The following is a 19,988-nucleotide window of genomic DNA, read 5'->3' as shown; positions in this document are numbered from 1 at the left end:
CCACAGCGCGGGGCTGAGCGCTGACGGAGGGGCGGCGGGCGGCTGCGGCCTCGTGGAGCGAAGCGCTTGGGCCGTTTCTTATCGGCGTCCCGCGGGTCGCAGGTACGCGTGGCCGGGGCTCGGAATGCGTGCGGTTTGCGCGTCTCCGTAACGCCGAGCGGTTCAGCGGGGACCTGAGGGCTCCTCTGGTAACGCCGCTCAGTCCTTAGCGTGCTCGGCTGGGGCTGGACGCGGTGCTCTCGGCCCCGTTGTTCTGTGGGGTCGTTGCCGTAGTAAAGATTCCTGCCTCAAGTGGGTGGCTTTCTCGTATTTACTGTTAGGAAGTGTTAGCATTTGTGACGTGGAGCAAAGCCTTGTCCCGTGGCAGACCTTAAAAAGAGATGGCGTTATGAAAAATTGTTTGACGTCTGTTTTGTTCCAGGTGCTGCTATACAAGATGAGGCTGAACGAGAGCCGGACCAGACCCTTCCAGGCTCCCGTCTCCATCCACAGCTACCCGGGAGGGCAGGTGTACGTGTTCCCAAATGGCCGCTCTGACTCAGAGGAGTCGTCAGAGGAGGAGCTCAACGTCATGGAGCTGCGGCCCAGGGGCAGGGAGCGGCCGTGCAGCACTGCCCGGGGCAGAGCTGGGGACGTGGTGCTGCTGGAGAGAGAGATCACGGAGGACGACAGTCTGAACAAGCTTGCCCTGCAGTATGGTTGCAAAGTAAGAGCTATCTCTGTTTGCTTTTGTGTTCGTTACTTTTAGAGATCTGTTGTGCACGCAGCGTACTTCCCAGAGTTGTGTGTAGGCTCCTTGCTGTCTGACAGCGTTTGCCCCGTGTATTTCGTGAATGGTCAACAGCTGGGAGAAAGTGAGCTGGAGGAAGGTAAAAAAGAGCTGTTGAGCTAACAGCCATGGAAGATGTCATCCCGTGTGGCCTGGCTTACTGGTTAGTTTCTATGACATCAGCAAAGTCATGATTTGTACTTATTTATTTGAAGGCATAAAGTTGAAGCTGGGCACAGAAGTGAGGGTGAGAGCACTGCCCTCTCCGGGGTTACAGGTTTGAAATGAATTGAACAGCGTTAAGAAATGCTACTTTGGTGGGGCCTGAGCCAGATTTCCCTTTTTGTTTCCTTTTTTTTTTTTTTTTTTTTTTTGAAATTTCCATATTGCTGGAGAATGCTGGTTCTGAGATGGACCTAGAATAGGGGAGGTACCACGTGTGGGTCATAGAGCTGCTGTGCGGGGTCTTCGATGGCTCCTGCAGTACACAGAGGTGCATGTGGCTCAGCCAGCTGCAGGCAGAGAACAGCACACACACAAAGACTGTCTCTGGAGTTGGAACATACTGAAAAACACACGTTCTGGGTTTGATGTGGAGAAAAAACGGTGACAGTTTTAATGACTTGATGAGAACGTTAGGAATATCCCATTGCTTAGTAGTTACAGCTTTATTTTTCAAGCCTCCTTTACCTACAAGCTCCTTTATCTACAAGCTAGGCTGTGATTAAGAAGTTGCATAATGCAAGCATTTGGACAGTGGCCTGGTTGGTGAACTGTTGCAACATTATTGCACTGTCTTGCTTAATAACACAGCTTTAAGGTACAGCTGAAGCAACAGGGCTTAGAGAAACTGAGGCAATCCCTCCCCTCCCATTCCCTTAGAAACAAAAACAAAGGCCCTTCTAGGTTCTGCTGAAGATGGTGCTTGTGAAGGAAAGATCCTGGTAGGGCTTAAAGAGGCTTTGATTGCAAGCAGTAGAGCCACGGCTGATGATGTTGTAGCAGCCCTGTACTCTTCTTCAGCAGATAACAGTCACAACTGTTGCCACTTGTGCCAAATCTTAGCAGTTCACTGAACTCAAAGGAAGATTACCAACAACAGTTGGTTCTCATTAAGAGAAAACTTGAGTGAGGCTCCTGTGGTGTAAGTGAGGAGGACTCTGGCAGTCAGCACGCTCCTCTGGCAGCCAAACGCCCTGCCTCCCTCCCTTCAGAAAGTACACTTCTGAATTGTTCCCATTAAATTGAAGAGAGATGGAAATCCTTATGACTGGGGAGCTGTGTATTTGTTTACAGGCTGCCACTGTCAATATTGATGTCGTTTGTAGGGTTTGCACAGTTAAGCAGCTCTTGAAAGACTACTGGGATGTCAGCAAAGGTTTTTAGCTGTATAAAATGTGACTGGGTTTAAAAATTCCAGGATGAGCTTTCCTTGAAATTTCCTTGCAATTCCAAAGAGTTTTTCATTGTTTTGAGAGTCATCAAGGCCTGCTTGGGGTGGGGGAATTGAGACAGTGCAAGAAATTTTTGTTTGTGCAACAGGTAACTTGGCAGAGATGCAGAGCACGACAAACTTCTCATTTTTACTCTTGACCATGTATAGTCTGGGCCTGCTTTTGGCATAGTTTTCAGCTGGGACAAGAGGAACTCACTGCAGCCAAAAATGAGTACAAATAATAAGCCTAAATGGCTTGCTCAGCCTAGTGCTGTGCATTTTTCCCATCAACTTTGTTGTTTTTGTGTGAGCGTTGCTCTACTTTCTGTTTCTAGAGCTTTAGCACAGCATTGCAGTTTGATTGCAGACACTGCAGGGGATGTTTACTGTCCCAGTAATCTGTTTTCATTGGAAGAAAACAGAAAATTGAGGCACAGCTTCAGTTAGAAGGGCTTAGTGTCAGATTGTTATTTCATAACAAAGTAATTTTAGAGAGTTTAATTCCTGATGTTTTGCTGAGGAGTCTGATCCAGCAGCTGAGGATTCCCTTAGCTTCAGGGGCAGCAGATTAGGATCTGCATTAAACACCCCATTTTCAGATGTCTCAGGCTGTGCAGAGTACACACGACGTTCAGGCATCCATCTCCCCTCTCCCTTTCAGTGCAGTCCTGCACCTCAGCTGTGACATAGCAGATCTGCCTGTGGAACCAAAGCTCCCTGACAGCGTGGGCTGAAGGGAGAAGAACTGTGCAGCTGTGCAGGCAGAGCCCTGCAGGGCAGGGAGCCCTTTCCCCCTGGCTGAGGTGGTCCCTGGGGCTGCCCTGCAGGCAGCCATTCTGCAGCCACCAAGGAGAGGGTCGTGTTCCTGTAGCAGCTGTTTGGGAGCTGCCATAGGGCTGCCTTCTGCTTACCTGTGTGTTGTCTTCTATAAGGGCAGATCTTTGCTATGAGCTGTCAAGTGATGTTGGAGCTGATGACACTCATTGCAGGAAGAAAAGCACTTACTTTCTTGGTTTTAATCCTCCTCATGGTTTTACTAGTTTCACTGGTAGCCTGACATTTGAGTGTGAAGTGAATGGCCATCATGCAGTAATTTACTAAACTTCTAAAAGAGCAAATCAGACTTTCTGTGCGTGGTACGTCGGAGGTGTTGGGTCTCTTTGAGTCAGGGTCCTGCTGTTCCCTCTGCTTTGCCTCCTTCAGCCTTTCTTTCAAGATTCTTTCATGTCTACTTGGCTGCCTTGGTGTGCTGCTTGCAGTGGGGCCTGTTTGTTATCTGACAGAGGTTTTAGGGGGTTATCTGTGTACACTGTATTAAGCTGCCTTCTCTTTACTTAACATTAAATAAGGAAATGCTGCCTTACTGCTGACTTTGCTTTTTGATACCAGCAGTCCTTGTTGACTTATGCTGTATGTATGGTGTGTACTTTCTTGCTCTTCTTATTGCTGTTTGCATGACTGAGCTGGGTGCAAACACCAGGCACAGGTGTGGACCCCTGGCTGATGATCTGTTGGCACACACCAACATCCAGAGCTGCTCACAGGTGGACATTATTGCCTTAAATGTTTATCACCAGAGACTTGTACCAGCTGTGGAGAAGTGAGCTGCATGGAGCAGTTATGCAGGGGAGAGGCTTGGCAGTGTGAGAGGTGCCTGCTGCTCTCTCCCAGCCTGTAGAGCTGCAGTGAGCTCCAAAGATGCTGTTACTGCTTACCTCTTGCTCATACTGCAATTTTCCCATCACCTTCAGCGCTTGTTTGCTGTTCAAGGCATAACTGTTTTTAAAAGGTTTGCTCTAAAGAGTCCTCTTGCTATAATTTGGATTTAAAAAATAAGTGAGAGAAAGGTAATGAAAGCAAAGAGAGGGGAAAAACTTGGTAAGAAAAGCACAGCTTATAAGAGGTGTGAAAGCACTGTGGGGGTCCATGTGATGGGGGTCTATGTGATGGGAGTAACAGGAGCATGTCTACAACTACTGCAAATCTCTGAAGAACAGTGAACTGCTTGCAGAGCTTGTTTTTATTTTCAGGCTTGTTTGGTAGCCACTTCTTGCTTCAACACTAGTAAAAGGTTGGGTCGTTTTGAACTAATACGTGATGTCTTTTTTGGATCTCGTAGGTTGCAGACATCAAACGCGTCAACAACTTTATCAGGGAGCAGGACCTGTACGCTTTGAAGTCCATCAAGATCCCTGTGAAGACCCACGGGCTGCTGACAGAGAGCAGCAAGGAGCTGAGGCCGCTCCCAGCTGCGCGCTCCCAGGGCGGCGCGGTGCTGGTGGAGGTGCCGGAGCCTGGCGCTGGTGGCAGCGGCTCTGCTGAGAGCGGGCAGCTCGTGGACTACTTCAAAGGCATCGACAAGAGCATCCAGGACGCCGTGCAGGCGGAGGCGCGGCTGAATGCTGAGTACTGCGTGGAGGCACCGGAGAGGCCGCTGGCAGAGCCGGGGAAGCGGGAGAGCAGTAATGGAGCAGACTGTGGAATCCAGTGGTGGAATGCAGTTTTTATTATGCTCTTGGTAGGAATTGTCTTGCCAGTATTTTATATCATCTATTTTAAAACGCAAGAGAATGGCCCGGCGGCCCACACCTCCAACACAACAGCAACCTCAAATATTTCGACAGATGGATGGGAAGGGAAATTACTGCAAGGCTCAGTTGTAGAAAAAAATGCTAGGGGGGAGATACAGCCAAATACAGCCTCACCTCCCAGCACTGACGCCCATAAGATGGTGACTCTGACTCGAGTGCACTCGGGGGGATAATGCTACAGATATTTTTATTTTTTTAAACTAGTCAATGTAGTTCTGAGCTTGACCGAACTGGAGATGTGATTTTATGGAAGAATAAGGATGCTCTGTTGCTTGTGAAGACCAGCAGGCAACTGGCTTAACATTTGTGAACTCTGATGAGGGAAAGTATTTTGAAGCAGTTTGCTCTTCTTGCTTGCTTCAGGTATTTCTTAAGAGTGGTTTTGTCTAAGAAGCTGAACCCTTTACTTCTGTGATAGAGTGCAGTACTGGTGTGATTGGAAAGCTGCGGGCTGTTTGGTTTTTTAAGAAATCACGTTTTGCTTAGAGTAGAGGTGAGGACTCATCTTTTTCAATGAATTGTCATTTTTCTGTCTTGCAGAGCGTGGCAGCCCTTGGCAGGCCTAACCCAAAAAGCAGTGGCTTTTAGTTGGTTGGCTGAGGTGTGGCACAGCACAGGGACACCAGCAGCACCTCACCACTACATCTTGTGCACGATGGTTAAGCTGTGGGTGGTTTGAGACCTGCAGTGGGGTGGGTGAGGCCAGAGCTTTTCTCCTGGTGGAAGTCCTTCAGAGACTTCCTGCCAATGTCCGTGCAGGCAGAGAGTCCAGAGAGACTCATTGAGAGTCCTTGTTCTTGTTAGGGTTTTGTCAGTGCCACAGCGGGCTGGCAGCAGATGTCCACAGTATTGGCAGGAGATTGTGAGAAAAGAGTTAGGCTTGTGGGATGGTGTGCTCTTCTCAAGGGTTTATTTGGTGTGGGGAAGTCTAGCTGTTACCTGCTTTTGGTTTAAATCCATAGTGGTGCTTCTCAGATGTCACATCGCAGTCGTGGACTTGAGTTTCTTGTTTGTACTCTTCAAATGAGAGTGCTGCTGAGTTCACCTACAAAGACCAGCAAAGAAGCCCAACATTGTGTCAGGTAGTCACAGAAAGGCTTATCAAATGCTTTATAGATGGGGACTAGGAAGCTGCTGTATGCTGAACAGTCCTGTCCACTCTGAGTAGATAGGGGGGATGGATGGAGGTTTGTGTGGCTGAGCTGTATGTAAGCCTGATATGTGTGCTGTGTCAGTGAACACTACATGCTGAAAGTGAGGAGCAGCGAGGCTTTGGGAGAGAGTTTTGCTGCAGAGAATTGTCCTCAGAACTTTTTATTCAACAAATTCAGGGACTGCAGACAGAGGGAAGCTCTCCTAGAGCTAAATGCTGAGGTATTCTGTAGCACAGTTGCATGAAATCCCCAGGGAGGGGATCTGGGCTGTAACCCAGCAGCAGCCAGCTGGTTGTCAGCTCATGGGGAGCCTTGGGGCTGTTTGCACAGAGCTGAGCTCCTGCAGGGGAGGCAGAGCTGGTGAACAGGCACACAGAGTGGCAGTTTGTCTTTGCCCCGCACTGCAGCCTTCCCACCATTTGCTGTGTTCCCAGCAAGCTCAAGAAGATGCCTGCAGGAAAAAAAAGCACAGAATCCATTTGTGGCAAGCTGTGGAGGTAGACCTGAGCTGCTGAAGCAGTGCTTGCCTGCTGCAGGCCTTGCAGCAGAGGGCACTGCTGCCTGGGAGCTGTGGAGGGTTGGTCACAGCAAGGGCAGCATTTTTAGGGACTCTGGCTGCATTTTGGGCTGTGATGCCGAACCTAACATCTGTGCATGAACCACATGCAAGTTGGTTTGGGTTTTGTTGGTGGTTTTTCGTGCTTGTTTTTTTGTTTGTTTTCAAAGCCTTTCTTTTGCTGCCTAGAACTAAGCAGAAGTGAAGAATGTGGGTGAGGGGAGCGGCCTTATGGCGTCTTCTGCATAGCACAAAAGGTGTGGGGGGGGAAAAAAGCATTACACTAAGCAGAGCCCTGTGGTGTTACACCTGTACCCTGGGGCTCCTGCAGCCTTAAAAAGGGCTCAGGGAAGCCTGGGCAAACCGAAGTTGTGAATGAGGAACCTAAAGTATCTTGTAATGGGGAAAAAAAGGCTCGTATTTTCTTCTGTGAAGGAAAAGTATCCTTTGTGGTTGGGAAGAGGGGAATCACTACATTTTTTTAAATCAAGTGAAGTGAAATAAAAGCACAAGGGGCACTTACCCACCCCAGACTGCGTGTTGGGTGTTTTTCAGTTTGTTGTCTGTGTGGTGGATAAGCTTTGCTTAGGAAGATGTGTTTTGCAGGAGTAATGCGGAGCGCTACAAAATGTAAGCATTCCCAGCATGTTGTGCTGTCACGTTCGTTTTTGTGCCAAAGCATTTGTTTTGCAGAGGTCAGGCAGCAGCGCTGCAACTCCTGCTGCTCACAGCACACAGAGCAGCGCCTGGGGTGATGCTGCTGAGGGGCCGTGGGACATGGAGCACAGCAGCGCTGCAGCAGCAGCAGGGAGCGCCAACGGAGAGGGGCAGGAGGCCGTAAGTACGTCCTTGCCTTCTGCTGTTCTTCTCTGTGTGTTTTATAATCTTAGAGCGCTTCTGTTAAATGAACTGTGGGTACAGCTTGAAAATGGTACTTCAGGACCAAACCTGATGAGGGTTTTGGGTACTGCAGGGGGGCAGGAGGGCACAGAGTGGACAGATGTGCTCTGCAAATACGACAGAGGCTGGAGTACACAGTAAAAGCCAGTATCTTTACTTTAGTGAATGCAGGATACAAATATTTTACAACAACCTCTAGCATTTTTCTTAACCATTTGATAAAAAGTTCACTAGAATATTTATTGTATATTGAAGAAAAAACAACACATTCAGGGAAAAAATTGAGATTAACTTATTTTTTTCTTAAAAGATTCGTCTCAAGGATGGCAACAAAGTCCAGCTTGTGCCGCCAAACGGCTTATCATCATTAAACCGTGAACAGCTTCTTTGTGAACTGTTGACTACAAACATTTACCAAATACATAAATCTCTTTTAAAAAAGCCATTTTAAATATAGCAAAGCAGTGTTCTCTTGCACAGCAAAGTGAAGAAAGTTCCTACTAAGATTTAAACGTTTACATTGAAGTCTTTCTTTCACATTCTAATTTAACTTCTTCCCATGATGGATTGTTAGGAGTTGTTATGTTCCTTATTTACTATGTATTTCTTGTGCGCACAGCAATTCGCAAGGTTCGGATGCTTTAGTGTCCTTGGAGTGAAAGGAAAGGCTGAAGCATTGTTCTGACAAATCCCTGACCGGGGATTCTCAAATACATGTGAATTTTTAAATACTAAAGTGAGAGCTCAGAGATGGAGAGGTGATTTGTCACAATAGAAGATAAGATAGAAATCTGAAGTCACTCAGGCTTCAATGGGTTCAAACTAGGATTGGATTCACTTGAAACTTCAATATATTTACTCAGTTAAAAAAAGTATTTTTCACCTGTTGAAATATCTGTGCTATGTCTTTTTCTCATTATAAAACATTTTTACAGTTCCTAAAAAAGTATGTTCCAAAGTTAGTTACCTGTTATTAAAAATCAGGCTTCCCATTTCTTCAGTGGTGTGAGGTTCTCCCGCTAGGAGAGAACGCGGCCAAAGTCTCCTGCTGAGTCTGTGGGAGGGGATGGGGCACAGGGCAACACCAGAACAGTCCCGTGAGCAGTTCCTAAGAACTTACGTGTTGGTTTTTTAATTCATAGGTGCAAATTCAATACAAACTCTAACCCTTATGTAGCTTTTTCTTTAAGAAAACAGTAATAGTACTGTTTACAAACCTGCATAGAAATAAAGACTATTGAGATACAGTCAGCAAAGCCATCTCGTAAGGCACACAAGAAAATAGACAGTAAATGTGAATGCAGAACTCCCACTCAGATGTACAGCAAAGTTCATATATGTGCATAAATAATGAAAAAAAACCACATAACTTTTCCAAGCATTAAAGGGTCTCGGCAGTGGTAAGTGAATTCAGTCACCTGGGAAATAAATGAGCTGCTGTGAGAAAAGTTTCCCTTTCCTCCAGGCTCCTGCAGGCTCCTGCACCTGGGAACTGCAGAACATCACAGCTCAGCCATGGAGCGACCAAGACTGCAAGTGGTCAGGAGTCACCATGACAGCAGCAGAGCCACAGGCACCAGCCTGGTTCTCCAGTCACCTGTCATGAAGGTACTGGAGCTACCCCCATTGGATCACATTGGATTTTTGTTTCTCACACTCCTTAGTAAAAATATCAATTACTTTTTTTAAATCTGGCAAAATTATTTTAGAAATATCAGGGATTACTTATAGGGCTTTCAGTAACAAAATAGCACTGTTGTCTTTTTTTTTTTCCCCCAGAACTACCAGCAGTAATTCATTAAGAATTCATTAAGGTCTACTTAATTTGGTTCCCAGCATAAAAGAACATGCAGGGAGGCGATCTGCATGGAGCCAGGAGTGGGAATGAGATGCCTACAAAGCAGGAATGCTCCATGGAGCAGTGCTGGTTCCCCTGCAGGTGGGTGCTCCCAGCTCCTGCAGTTCACTGCTGCTCAGGTACAGCCCTTCCCAGGAGCTGCTGCTGCCCTTCCCCTTCCCACAGCTCCATGCAGACAAGCCTTGGCCCTGCTCAGCCTCAGGGAAGCAGCAAAGAGGCTCTGTATGTTTCCTTCTGAAGCTGCAGCTTTATCCCAAACCACTTACCACTTCAGAAACCCTTTGTGCTCATCTGATATGTGTTATTTCCCTATCAGGAGAAATCAGGTCAAGCTTTTTCCACTGTTTTTTGTTTTTCTTCCTCCTCAGAAGAGGCAGTTTTAAAACGATGCCTTAAGATGTGTTGTAGCAGATTTTTTTATATTTATGCAGGATGAACTTAACGCCGGATTTTTTTTTTTGCCACTTTGCTATTTATATACATATATATAAAATGTATAATGAAGCTTAACCATACAGCACAGAGATTACAATTTAACGGCACACATTCACCACCAGTGAGGGGGACAAACCCCTTTATACACCCTCTGAAAAATCTGGATAATAATATTAATAATAATTAAAATCCAAAGAAAGTACAGTATATTTAACAAAATAGTAAATATTAAACAGTGAATACTCTACTTAATAAGGACCTCGCCTTTCTCAAGTCGGCGTCAATCCACAAAAATATACTTTTTAATCTGGTGAACGTACAATACATAGGTACTTACACCAAAGGTGATAATATATTTAAGATGCTATATACACAAAGAGTTTGGCTCAAATTTAAATTTACATATAAGTGTTCATGGCTTATTTTTCCCCCAAGGTTCCGCCTGCAAGTTTTTCCTTTTCATCTTTGAAAGCAAAAACTAGAAAGTCAAAATAAGATAAAACTATACTCTACAAAAAAGCTACAACATACAGCTTTGGCTTATATAAATAATTCATAGCAGAATGTGTTCAAAAGTACTGTATATAACTTTATATATAGTCTTCAATTCATTAGGGTATTGTTTTCTTTAATATAAAATATACATGAGCTAAAATCCGTTTCTATATTTTTCAAAGGTATGAACGTAAAAACAAATTTGTCAAACATATTCCAATTATAACTTAATATATTAATTTTATTTTGTTAATGTTCTATTTTCTAGGCTAATATTTTCGGAATATTTCATGCGAGTTCTCTATGTCTCTCTCTCACTTGTTAAAAAAATCACTTCTTTGACCCAATACACTTTTTTTTTTTTGCACGTGCAAAACAGGTTTTTGTTTTTTTATTTTCTCTAGCATCAGCCCTTCTCCATGCACCCTCTGCAATAGAGACCCATGCCAGGTGGGGTAATATAAAGGTCATTTTATGTACAGTATTGCTTTCTTCTTCCTGCTTTTCTACTGCTCTGCTGCTACAAAGCATTATTTCTTAACTACAAGTAACCATACAGCTTTAATAAAACACACAGGGACGTTACTACAGGCGAGCCCTCTTGGTTTCTGCAATCTAGTGTGGTAGGATTATAATACGGGTACAATGTTTCTTTGCAAAACAGGTTATATTATTAAAACAACAAGTCCAGGTAAGTGCCAGACTAGATCAATACCTACAGGATTGTTCTGTTACGTTTTACCATGGGACATCTGCAGCTATACAAGAAGTTTGTAATAAGTGCCTGATGATTCTGTGTATGCTACACACACTAGCACATATATATGCATGTGAAGATATATATATGCACGTATGTATATACATATAAATATACTTATTTCATGTCCTTATTTATAAATTTAGATATGTCAGGACAGTTCATTTTCAGAACACAAAACTGAAGAGGCAACACTGCGAGTTTATGTCACCCACGTGTCCATCCTCATTCGTTTTACTGACGGACTCTCTCTATCTTCTGAATTTGGCGGCCTTCCCAGCACCACAGGAGAGTGGAAGTCACTCCGAGGGTCCTCCCGGTCGCTGCCATCGTAGGAGCTGCTGGAGCTGCTGAGGCTGTCGACAGGAGAGCGGCCCAACTCCTGGCGCTGCGGCGGCTGCTGTGGGGGCTGCGGGGCTGCGGCTGCTGCGGGGGCTGCTGCTGCGGGAACCCAGAGGGAGTCACGCGGTCCCGGGGAGGTGAAATCGGTTCCGATTTGATGTTGATGTTTTGGTTGGTGTTAATGGATAAATTTGAACCCTGAGATATCTGGCTGCCAGTACTGGGAAAAAGAAAACCGAAAGGAAGAAATAAGAAAACGTGAGAATGGAAAAGAAAGCGACAGTTCATGCATCCGCTGGACGGTGCTGCCGTGTGGTTCGACATCCTTGAGATAAGCACGTAAATAAATGCCACTTCCTAACGTGAAAGAAAGCATCAATTAAAGATCTCAGGTACTTCTATAGAGTTAAAACACAAACAGCAATAGTTAGCCATTCCAAACACTGAAGTTAATCGTGTTGGTGACTTCAGCGAGGAGGTGGGCCTGCAGGGATATGGCACGTCAGCTTCAGGACTGAGCGAAGGGCCACAGAGGATACATACAGTACAACATGGGCACAGAACTGCAGCCAGCAGGCCAACTGGAAAAGCAACATACACATTGGGGGCAGAAAAAAAAGCAAAGTGTTTTCTGATATATATTTCCCGGTGCAGATTATTCACCTCGAAGTTCCCCACCATGCAGTACTGCACTATTACAGATCTACTTACACGAGAGAGCTGAGGGTTGCTGGACCGAGATGGTGCTGCTGCCAGGCAGATACCTGCCCTAAAGACAGCATTCCTGGGGAGTTAAATCCCTGCAAGGCAGACAGGTCTGCGCTAGTCAAGGAGTAATCTGAGGGCAGAACAGATAAAAAAGTGTATGAACAGATTTACTTACATGTACTTAACATCTACATACACATATATAAATATAGACAAACAAAGGCTTTCTGCCCAGAACAACAAAAGGCAGGTGGCCCAAAGGAGCCCACAGGTGACCACTTTGGTACCTGGAAAAACTCCTACTTACATGCCACTGCCTTACACAGCTGCTTCTAACCTCACAGGTGCAGCCTTCACACACACACATCTTACAACAAGTATTTGTTTCTGAAGATTTTAGTCTGCAAGGAAATCTCAAAATGAAACAAAAAAGGAAGCAGTAAAACAAGTCATAGAAAGGAATGGTGTTCCTGCTCTGAACTTACTGAACAAAACCTGACTCTAGTTCAGCTCCAGATCAAACCCATACTTCAGATGGGAGGCAGCAGTTCCCCAGACAGAGTGTGCATCTTTTGGCTGCTGCCTCTGCTACAAAGCATAGTACAGCCCTACAGCCCATCCCCACACCAAGCAGGGAACAATGCTCACTGCTGCTGGCCCAGCTGCTGAACAGTGAGGGCAGGGACTGGCACAGGGACTCACACCTGTGTGTGTGAGCACAGGGCCGTGCACCCACAGGGTGCTGCGAGCAAAGGCACTGCAGCTGGGAGCCCTAACAGCCCCTCTGCATGTGGATGCAGCCCTACCTTAACACACTGCATTCTCCCTCTTCCCACAACAGTGATTCATTATTTTACGTCTGAATAAATGGGCATCTCTGTACCAAATGAACTAATTTACAAAAGAAAAGCATTACTTAGAATATAACTTACTTAAATGAGTAATAGGAAAATCAACATGTTCCTGATCACCAGTCAAAGTCATGCTGTCAGTTCTGCCCAGGCTGTAATGCTCAGACAGTTCTCACTTCTCATTTGCACATGAGGAGTTATTTTCATTTTATCATCATTACCCTCTGCTTTTCTTTCAGGTTCGAAAAGAAAGCTGCTTGTCTGCCTTTAATTATCTTGTAACATCGCTTCCTTAAAATAATTTCTGGCATTTAGAGGGTAAGACAAAATGCTGGGAGTCAAACTTACATCACCCGCAGGGTAACTAGAAATTCCACTCACTCAAGTATTATTGTCTGATTGCTGTCCTAGCGTTGTCCTAAAATGCCAAAACCATTACAGTTTATCTCTCAGTCTCCCCCTGCCCATACACCAACTTGCTCTGTGTGCAACATGTCAGGGTTTTCCTCTCATTGCCCTATAGAGGGAGGCAAATGCAGTGCCAGCAGCCACGCTGCTCAGAGATGCATGGGCAGCACTGCATGAATCTCCATGAGGACGCTGGCAATCCTGGCTGCAGCCCAGCACACTACGCTGCCTTTTTGTTTCTTCTCAGCTGGCATTTGTACCCAGCAGTTATCTGAGATTTACTAGACAAAAAAAAAATCCAGCCCTCCAATGATGAAGACATGGACTCAACCTACAGCGCTACCGGAGCCGTAACCATCAGCAACACGTGGATGTAAGCCAGGCAACTATTTTGGTCCAAAGTCAAATTTCTTTTTTAAGACCCCTGAAAGGCTCTGTCTAATAGATACAATTTCGAAGTACCTGGGAAACACTAAAGGCTAAAGAGCCTTTCACAAAACACAGCATTACCCAAAGGCCGTGGGCTGGTTTTTAGAATAGTTTCCTAGCAGTAACAGCACCTGGCTGCAGTGTGGGACACCACGTTCACTATGCGTGCTGCTCCCAAGCACTCAGTGCACAGCACTGCTCCACTTCCCAGCACTGCTGCCACACGGCGCTGCCTCCGACCGACACACGGCACAGAGGGAACAGCACGACTGCTCAGGGGCAGGAAAACAACAGCAGTCCTCTGAGCAGGCACAGGAACTGCTGGCTTACTGTAAGCAGCGATTAAACAAAATGTATGGACACTCATTGCAGCAGGAATCACAACCAGGTCTACATGTCCAGTACATTCATGCTGCAGTTTCTAATCTTAAACAAGAAACTAACAACAATTCTTCACTAAGAGCACTGTTACTGCAGCCCCATCCTGTTCACTGGCCACTCCAGCCCTTACCCCTCAGGGCAGCAACCACCTGCACACGTTTCTCCTGCACTCAGGTGCTCCTGCAGCAGAAACCTTTGACCCTTTCTGCAGCAGAAACCACTGCTGACTGAACAGCTCCTGTTCAAACCAAACTGCATGCAGTGGGTGCAGGGCAGTGCCTCGAAGGCAAACCAATGCAGGAGTACTAATAGCAGCTAATGGCACAATGATAATGTTGTAGGGAAGGGGAAATTAGACCAAAACAGATTCCAGTTGTGGAGCTGACAGATGGCTACAAGTAAGAACTAACAAAACATCTTGAAGTCCTTTAAAGCTTAAAAAAAATATATCAAAAAACAGCCAATGTATAAAATCCAGCCTTTTTGTCAGGAAAATGATTTTGAAGGGATGGCACTCGTTCTGCTCCCTCTTTCAGAACAGACTCCTGACAGTGTCCATCCTTGCAGAACACAAACACAAAAAGCCTTTGTTTAACTCGAGTTCTAGCTACTTTCCACATACACAAAATAAAGTTTCTTTGGATTTGCCCTGACCTTTGCCAAAGGCCATGCTTTGTTTCCTGCTCTTCCCTCTTGGGCTTTTTTGCCCAGCAGAGCCTACTGACGGGAGGAAAAGAGAAGAAAAGACAAAAGGGAAGAGCTCAGGTACCAGCTGCTCAGCCTGAGCTTTCACTGCCTACAGGACATGAGACAGCCCTGAAACAACTGCACGTGTGCCTTCTCAAAAAGAACACTGCCATGTTTAAAAAAATTGCTTAATTTCTAACACACCACACACATATATATAATAACTAACTGAAAGCCTACTAAGTAAGACTTCAATGTTACTATTGCCGACACAACGCTCCCCAGGTCAGAAATTCCTGTTATAACAGATATTATAGCATTTACATTTGAATGTCCTAACTAGATTACACCTAAAAAGAACAGCACACTGGGCAACTATTTCCTTTGCTTTCCCACTTGCTTTTAAGCAACAGCTAACTTAACTCAGACCTAAAATCTTACACTTATCTGCGATGCAGTGTCTCTGTAAGTGCATTTGGAAATGGAACTATGCATCACAGACCAGCCCAAGTCCATCAGGTGTGGCCTATCAAGGAAATGATTATCAAAAACTCCCTTTCCTGTTGCATACAGGCTCTGTGACAAATGCAGAACCTCGAGAGCAGGCTCTGAGTTAACTCTGCTGATGTGGAGACAAAGCAGGAGGCACCACAGTCTGAGCTATGTTCCAAATGGACAAACCAACTGTCACGTTACCAAATTATCTGAATCACACTTTGGATAAAAAAGGAGTTTTAAAGTCCTTCAGACACTTCCAGTGATTAAATGCTGACTGTGCCCACCACCAACTCCCCGCCTCGCTCAGGAGTACACAGCCAAAGAGGTAGGGGCTGCTTTTTGAGAACTAGAAGTCCTCTCTGAATCCAGCTCCCTCGTGCCACGGGAATTCAGCAGAGTGCATGGCTCAGCACGCCCTGAAGTACCAACACTGTGTCAGCGTGAGGTTGTCATCTCACAGATGGACAGCGAGAACACCACAGCAATAAGGAAATGCATTCATTGTGTCTCTGCCTGCATTCAGCTGTGCACAACTTGACTGAAAGCTTCTTCCGTCTGTAAGTCCCAACGCTGACACATTTTACATTCAGATGGCTCATTTTTGGATGAATAAAAGCCTTCATTTCAACTGAGCAGCAAAATAAAGCCAAGTGTCACAGAAATGCAAATTTTCTGGGCTCATGAATCACAAAACCTGGTGCACCTGAGGAATCAAGGCACGCACAATGCTTACCAGTGTTGTAGGCAGTGGGCATGGCCGAGTACACGAGTCCCTGCGGCGGCAAGCTGGGAGTTGTCACTGATACCACGGGGGTGGCGAGGGGCTGCGTGGACTGAGAACTACTTATCCTTTGGGTATTCTATAAACGATGAAAAATAACAGCATGCCTTGTGATATCAGTCAGAGCAACAGAAACTTACGTGCTAATAGAGAAACAGCGCTCAAATAAAATGTGCCACTTTGCTTTGTATTTTAATTAGCAATACATAGCTCTCGTCAGGATGCATTTTATAAATGAACCTCAACATTTCAAGACTCAACCAAAAACGATCTCAGCAAACAGAAATGAAAAAGGTAAGACTCACTGGTCCCCTCCTGAGCATGCACACCTCAACAATGTTCGTTTCAGCTGAAGCACAAGAACCAATGCACTTTCTTAGGGATATATACAACAATTCTCAGAAGTTCTTAGGTGACTGAAGGGGCTTCAAGCCTTATTTTTGAAGAGAATCTAATGCAGATGGTGAGGTGCAGTTCCATTAGGGAACAGACCCCACTTTCCAGCTGTTAATCTGACTGCCACATCTCAGCTGCCAGCTCTGGCCCTGTGCTAACTACACCTGCCCTGACAGCAACGCAGCGATGGTGTACGATTCTGTTGGTAAGACCTCGGCCAGGAAACAATCCTGCTGTTCCCATGGTTGCTGAGAAACCGGTGAAGCACTTGTTATAGTGCAGATACGTTTCAAAGCAAATGACATTTGAGTTAATGCAGAACAACTGTGCCTTCTGACAGGAAAAACAGCCGAATTCCATAGTCTCACATTATCTGTTCTCACTGTAGGCGTGAGCAGTCTTTCTTTGCCATATACTGGAGTGAACATCTGTAGCAAACATATCACTCACATTAAGCTCTTCAACAAAATTTGCTGTTTAGAAAACCTTACATTAAATATTGCGCTGAATGCCAGCAGACAGCAAAGTGCTCTGTCACAGACACACAGCTCTCCATGGATGCAATGCTGTGGGGTTTCTTTTTAAGCAAGAGATGCTTCATTTTACTGCCAGAGCTCCTAACCTCCCTTTCCTCGCATGTCGTATTCCTACATTCTCAAAGAACATTCCCCATTAAGGGAGCTGGAGTTCATACATTTTTAAGGCTATTGCCTGTATCCCTGTATCTCCTGTATTCCTGAAAAAAATGTATCTGCTACAGAAATGGTGGGATTTTTGTCTCTTTGGTAGAGTTTCACTTCCTAGCTTTAGACAAGTACACTGCAGCTCCCATATTAAAATCAGTGTAGCACAGCCTTCCAGCAGCTGCCATGCCATGCCTGGCCCCAGCTCTGCAGGAGGGCCCCGAACCCCACAGCCTCTGGGATCTGCTCCACTTCCCAGGTTCCAAAGCCCTAAAACCACAAAGTGAGTCTCACTGATTTTCTGTACAATTTATCCTTCTAAATCACTTAGGGACTTCTGAAAATCTCCACTAGATCGAGTTTATCTGGCTCTAAGATATGTTATTAGAGCAGATTTTTGTCTGTCAGGAATTGACCTTTTTACAAAGCTTTCTTGGATGGCAGCCTATAAAGTTGGGATTACTGCATAATGGAAAAGTTAGAGGAGTACACTGGGAAACAATCCAGGCCAAAGGATTTCCCCATGGGATTTTTTTGCTTTTTTGAGTGGATAATAAAGGTGGTTTTCGGAGGCGGTTTATTTCTGAACTACTCTGCCACACAAAGGTACCGAGATGTATCTGGATGTATCCAGCACTCGCTGCTCTTGCAGAGTCAGCCCCTTCCTTAAGCTGTGCACAGGACAGGGGACAGGCAGAGCTGGATGCTACTCCTTCACACTACCATTTCTGCTCTCCACGTTCCGTGTTCGGTTCCAAGCAGACCGAATATACGCTCACAGCTGCTGTCTGGCACTACATCAGCATCAGAAAGGAGCACAGGAGCAGCGATTCCCTTACAGGTGCCCTACATACTGCCAAGAGCTTGCAAGGAAGGCCCTGCTGTTTCTCAGTGCCCCAGCAGCCCGTGGCACAGCCGCTAGAGGGCCCGCTCTCCATGCAGCATCCGTACACCAGCCCTCCTCAGTGCATCATTTGCATCGCAAGGGGTGCAGCAGTTCTAGCAGGAGAATGCCTTAATTCAATTGCTTTTGCACAAATCCGATTTCTGACATTTATGCAATGCTATTTTGATGAAGAGTTCCTATGTTGAATTAAAGCTCTCCCTCTTGCACTGGAAACAGACACTCCTTACGAAGGTGAGAAGATGGTGGGGAACTGCTCTGCTAACAAGGCAGCCCAATGGAACTTACCAGCTATCACACCGGATTTCAAAAACACATTTCCCCTTACTTTTGTATATCTATTGCTTATATGTAAGGTAAAAAACAACCAAAAGCATGCATGTATTAAGAAACATATCTACGTCACTACATTTTCCATGCTTTCATGCAATTAGAGCCTCCTGTTAGCAACAGGTCCATGTTGGAAACCAGATCAAGTCGTACACTACGCAGAGTTCCTGGTGGGTCTTTAGGGCTGCACTGTGATGCAGCACCTCCTGCACGCTTTGTGCTACGGCAGCTGAACAATTTGGAAATTGCTCTAAAAATAAGTTACAAATTATTGTAGCCTTACGTTATTTTCCAGACACAATGCCAAATGTTAAAACCTTTTGGAAAAAAAAATAGCAAAACACAAATCCCAGGAGTTTCCTTTCAAAAACAAAGTATCGTTCCACTGGAAAAAAGGTAGAATAATACGTTTTGCAATTCTCCATTCCTTTTGGTAAACAGGGAACACCCCTGTGGCTTGATAATCTCACGCAGGATGAAATAATGCTAAACTCAAAAAGGTGACCTCATCAGCAATGATATCATCTCCATGCAGTAAGTAATACACGGCACACTTGTGTTACTATCTGAAAGCGTCAGGACTGAAGCCACCTTCTAAAAATATTGCAACAATTTAGGGGATAAGTGGTTGTTTATGTTTCATAAAACAAAGCACATCAAGCATGCTATACACATGGACAGTTACTCTGTAAGGCTCTTTTCCAATGTTCCCTCCAAGAAAAACAGAAATCGTTTCAGAAAAAAAAAAATTTACGAATGGAAAGTGCTCAACTTTGGATGTGAATTCAACTTGAATTGGTCCATTTTTAAGTCTGATAAACAATTGCATTTCAATCTGCTACCAAGGGAACACTGGAATCATTGAAAACACATAATAAAACTACAGTTAAACAGAACTGTAGTAAAAAGTTGCTGTCTTGCTGTGTCTCATCAAACAGGAGCCCAGACTCACCAACTCCAATTCATCCTCCTCCGTCTGTACTCAGCAAACAAGAGGGATAACACAGTTACTAACAATAGCATTGCTTTCAAAGATGAAAGAAAAAATCACGTTTGTGCTTTACATTTTTATTCATTTCAATTAATAATGCAAATTTGCCTCCTGACTCTGTGAATAGTACTGCTAGGAAGGACGTCACGTAATGCAGGTCGCTTGATACGAAATACTGTACCAAAGACATATTTTGGCAAAACTAAAGCAGGAAAACTAATAAGAGCAAGAACACAACTACACATTGACATCATATGCAAGTATGCAACACAGCTGTTTCTGGCTGCGTTGATGCAATACACAGTGAGCAAAGTAACCAAATATTTCTCACATACAATCACTGTGCCATCCCAGCACCTCTAAGAATTCTCCTTCCAAATTCCTCAGAAAGCCAGAAAGTATGTGGAATTTTGTCATTCCTGACAACAGCACAGTAAGTGGGTACTGTGCACTTGCAACGTTAGAACTGCACCGACACAACACTCTTTTTGTACCTATTTCTAATTATTTTAAAAATAATTTTCACTTTAAAATCTGTCTAGTGCATTTCCTGTCCTCCACACTTCAGTATTCCTAAAAAAAACCCTCAGCTTTACGAATCATTACTCCAAACATAACTGTAACTTTTGTTATTTGGATTAATTTTGTA

At 44.9% G+C, this 19,988-nt stretch overlaps 2 protein-coding genes across 4 annotated transcripts in view; one reads left to right on the top strand and one right to left on the bottom strand.

Moving 5' to 3' along the window:
* Positions 1-7,038, top strand: part of LYSMD4 (LysM domain containing 4) — a 9,132-nt gene extending 2,094 nt beyond the window's left edge. For 2 of the 3 annotated variants that reach the window (XM_010717542.3, XM_031555347.1), the window contains 2 exons: positions 422-706; positions 4,324-7,038. In XM_010717542.3, coding sequence (XP_010715844.1) covers positions 437-706; positions 4,324-4,968 — 915 coding nt within the window. In that variant the 5' untranslated portion in view covers positions 422-436 and the 3' untranslated portion in view covers positions 4,969-7,038. Of the gene's footprint in view, positions 1-6; positions 103-421; positions 707-4,323 lie in introns of those variants that run through there. The other variant, XM_010717541.3, reaches the window with a different exon arrangement.
* Positions 7,039-7,538: 500 nt separating this feature from the next.
* MEF2A (myocyte enhancer factor 2A) overlaps positions 7,539-19,988 on the bottom strand; it is a 76,113-nt gene continuing 63,663 nt past the window's right edge. Inside the window, 5 exon segments of the mRNA XM_019619561.2 lie at positions 7,539-11,367; positions 11,370-11,512; positions 12,004-12,130; positions 15,988-16,114; positions 19,301-19,324. Coding sequence (XP_019475106.1) covers positions 11,153-11,367; positions 11,370-11,512; positions 12,004-12,130; positions 15,988-16,114; positions 19,301-19,324 — 636 coding nt within the window. The 3' untranslated portion in view covers positions 7,539-11,152.

Source organism: Meleagris gallopavo, chromosome 12 (assembly GCF_000146605.3).
Source record: "Meleagris gallopavo isolate NT-WF06-2002-E0010 breed Aviagen turkey brand Nicholas breeding stock chromosome 12, Turkey_5.1, whole genome shotgun sequence".
Taxonomy (NCBI): Eukaryota; Metazoa; Chordata; class Aves; order Galliformes; family Phasianidae; genus Meleagris; species Meleagris gallopavo.
The sequence above is the reverse complement of the archived record's forward strand: the minus strand, read 5'-3'. Positions and strand labels throughout refer to the sequence as shown.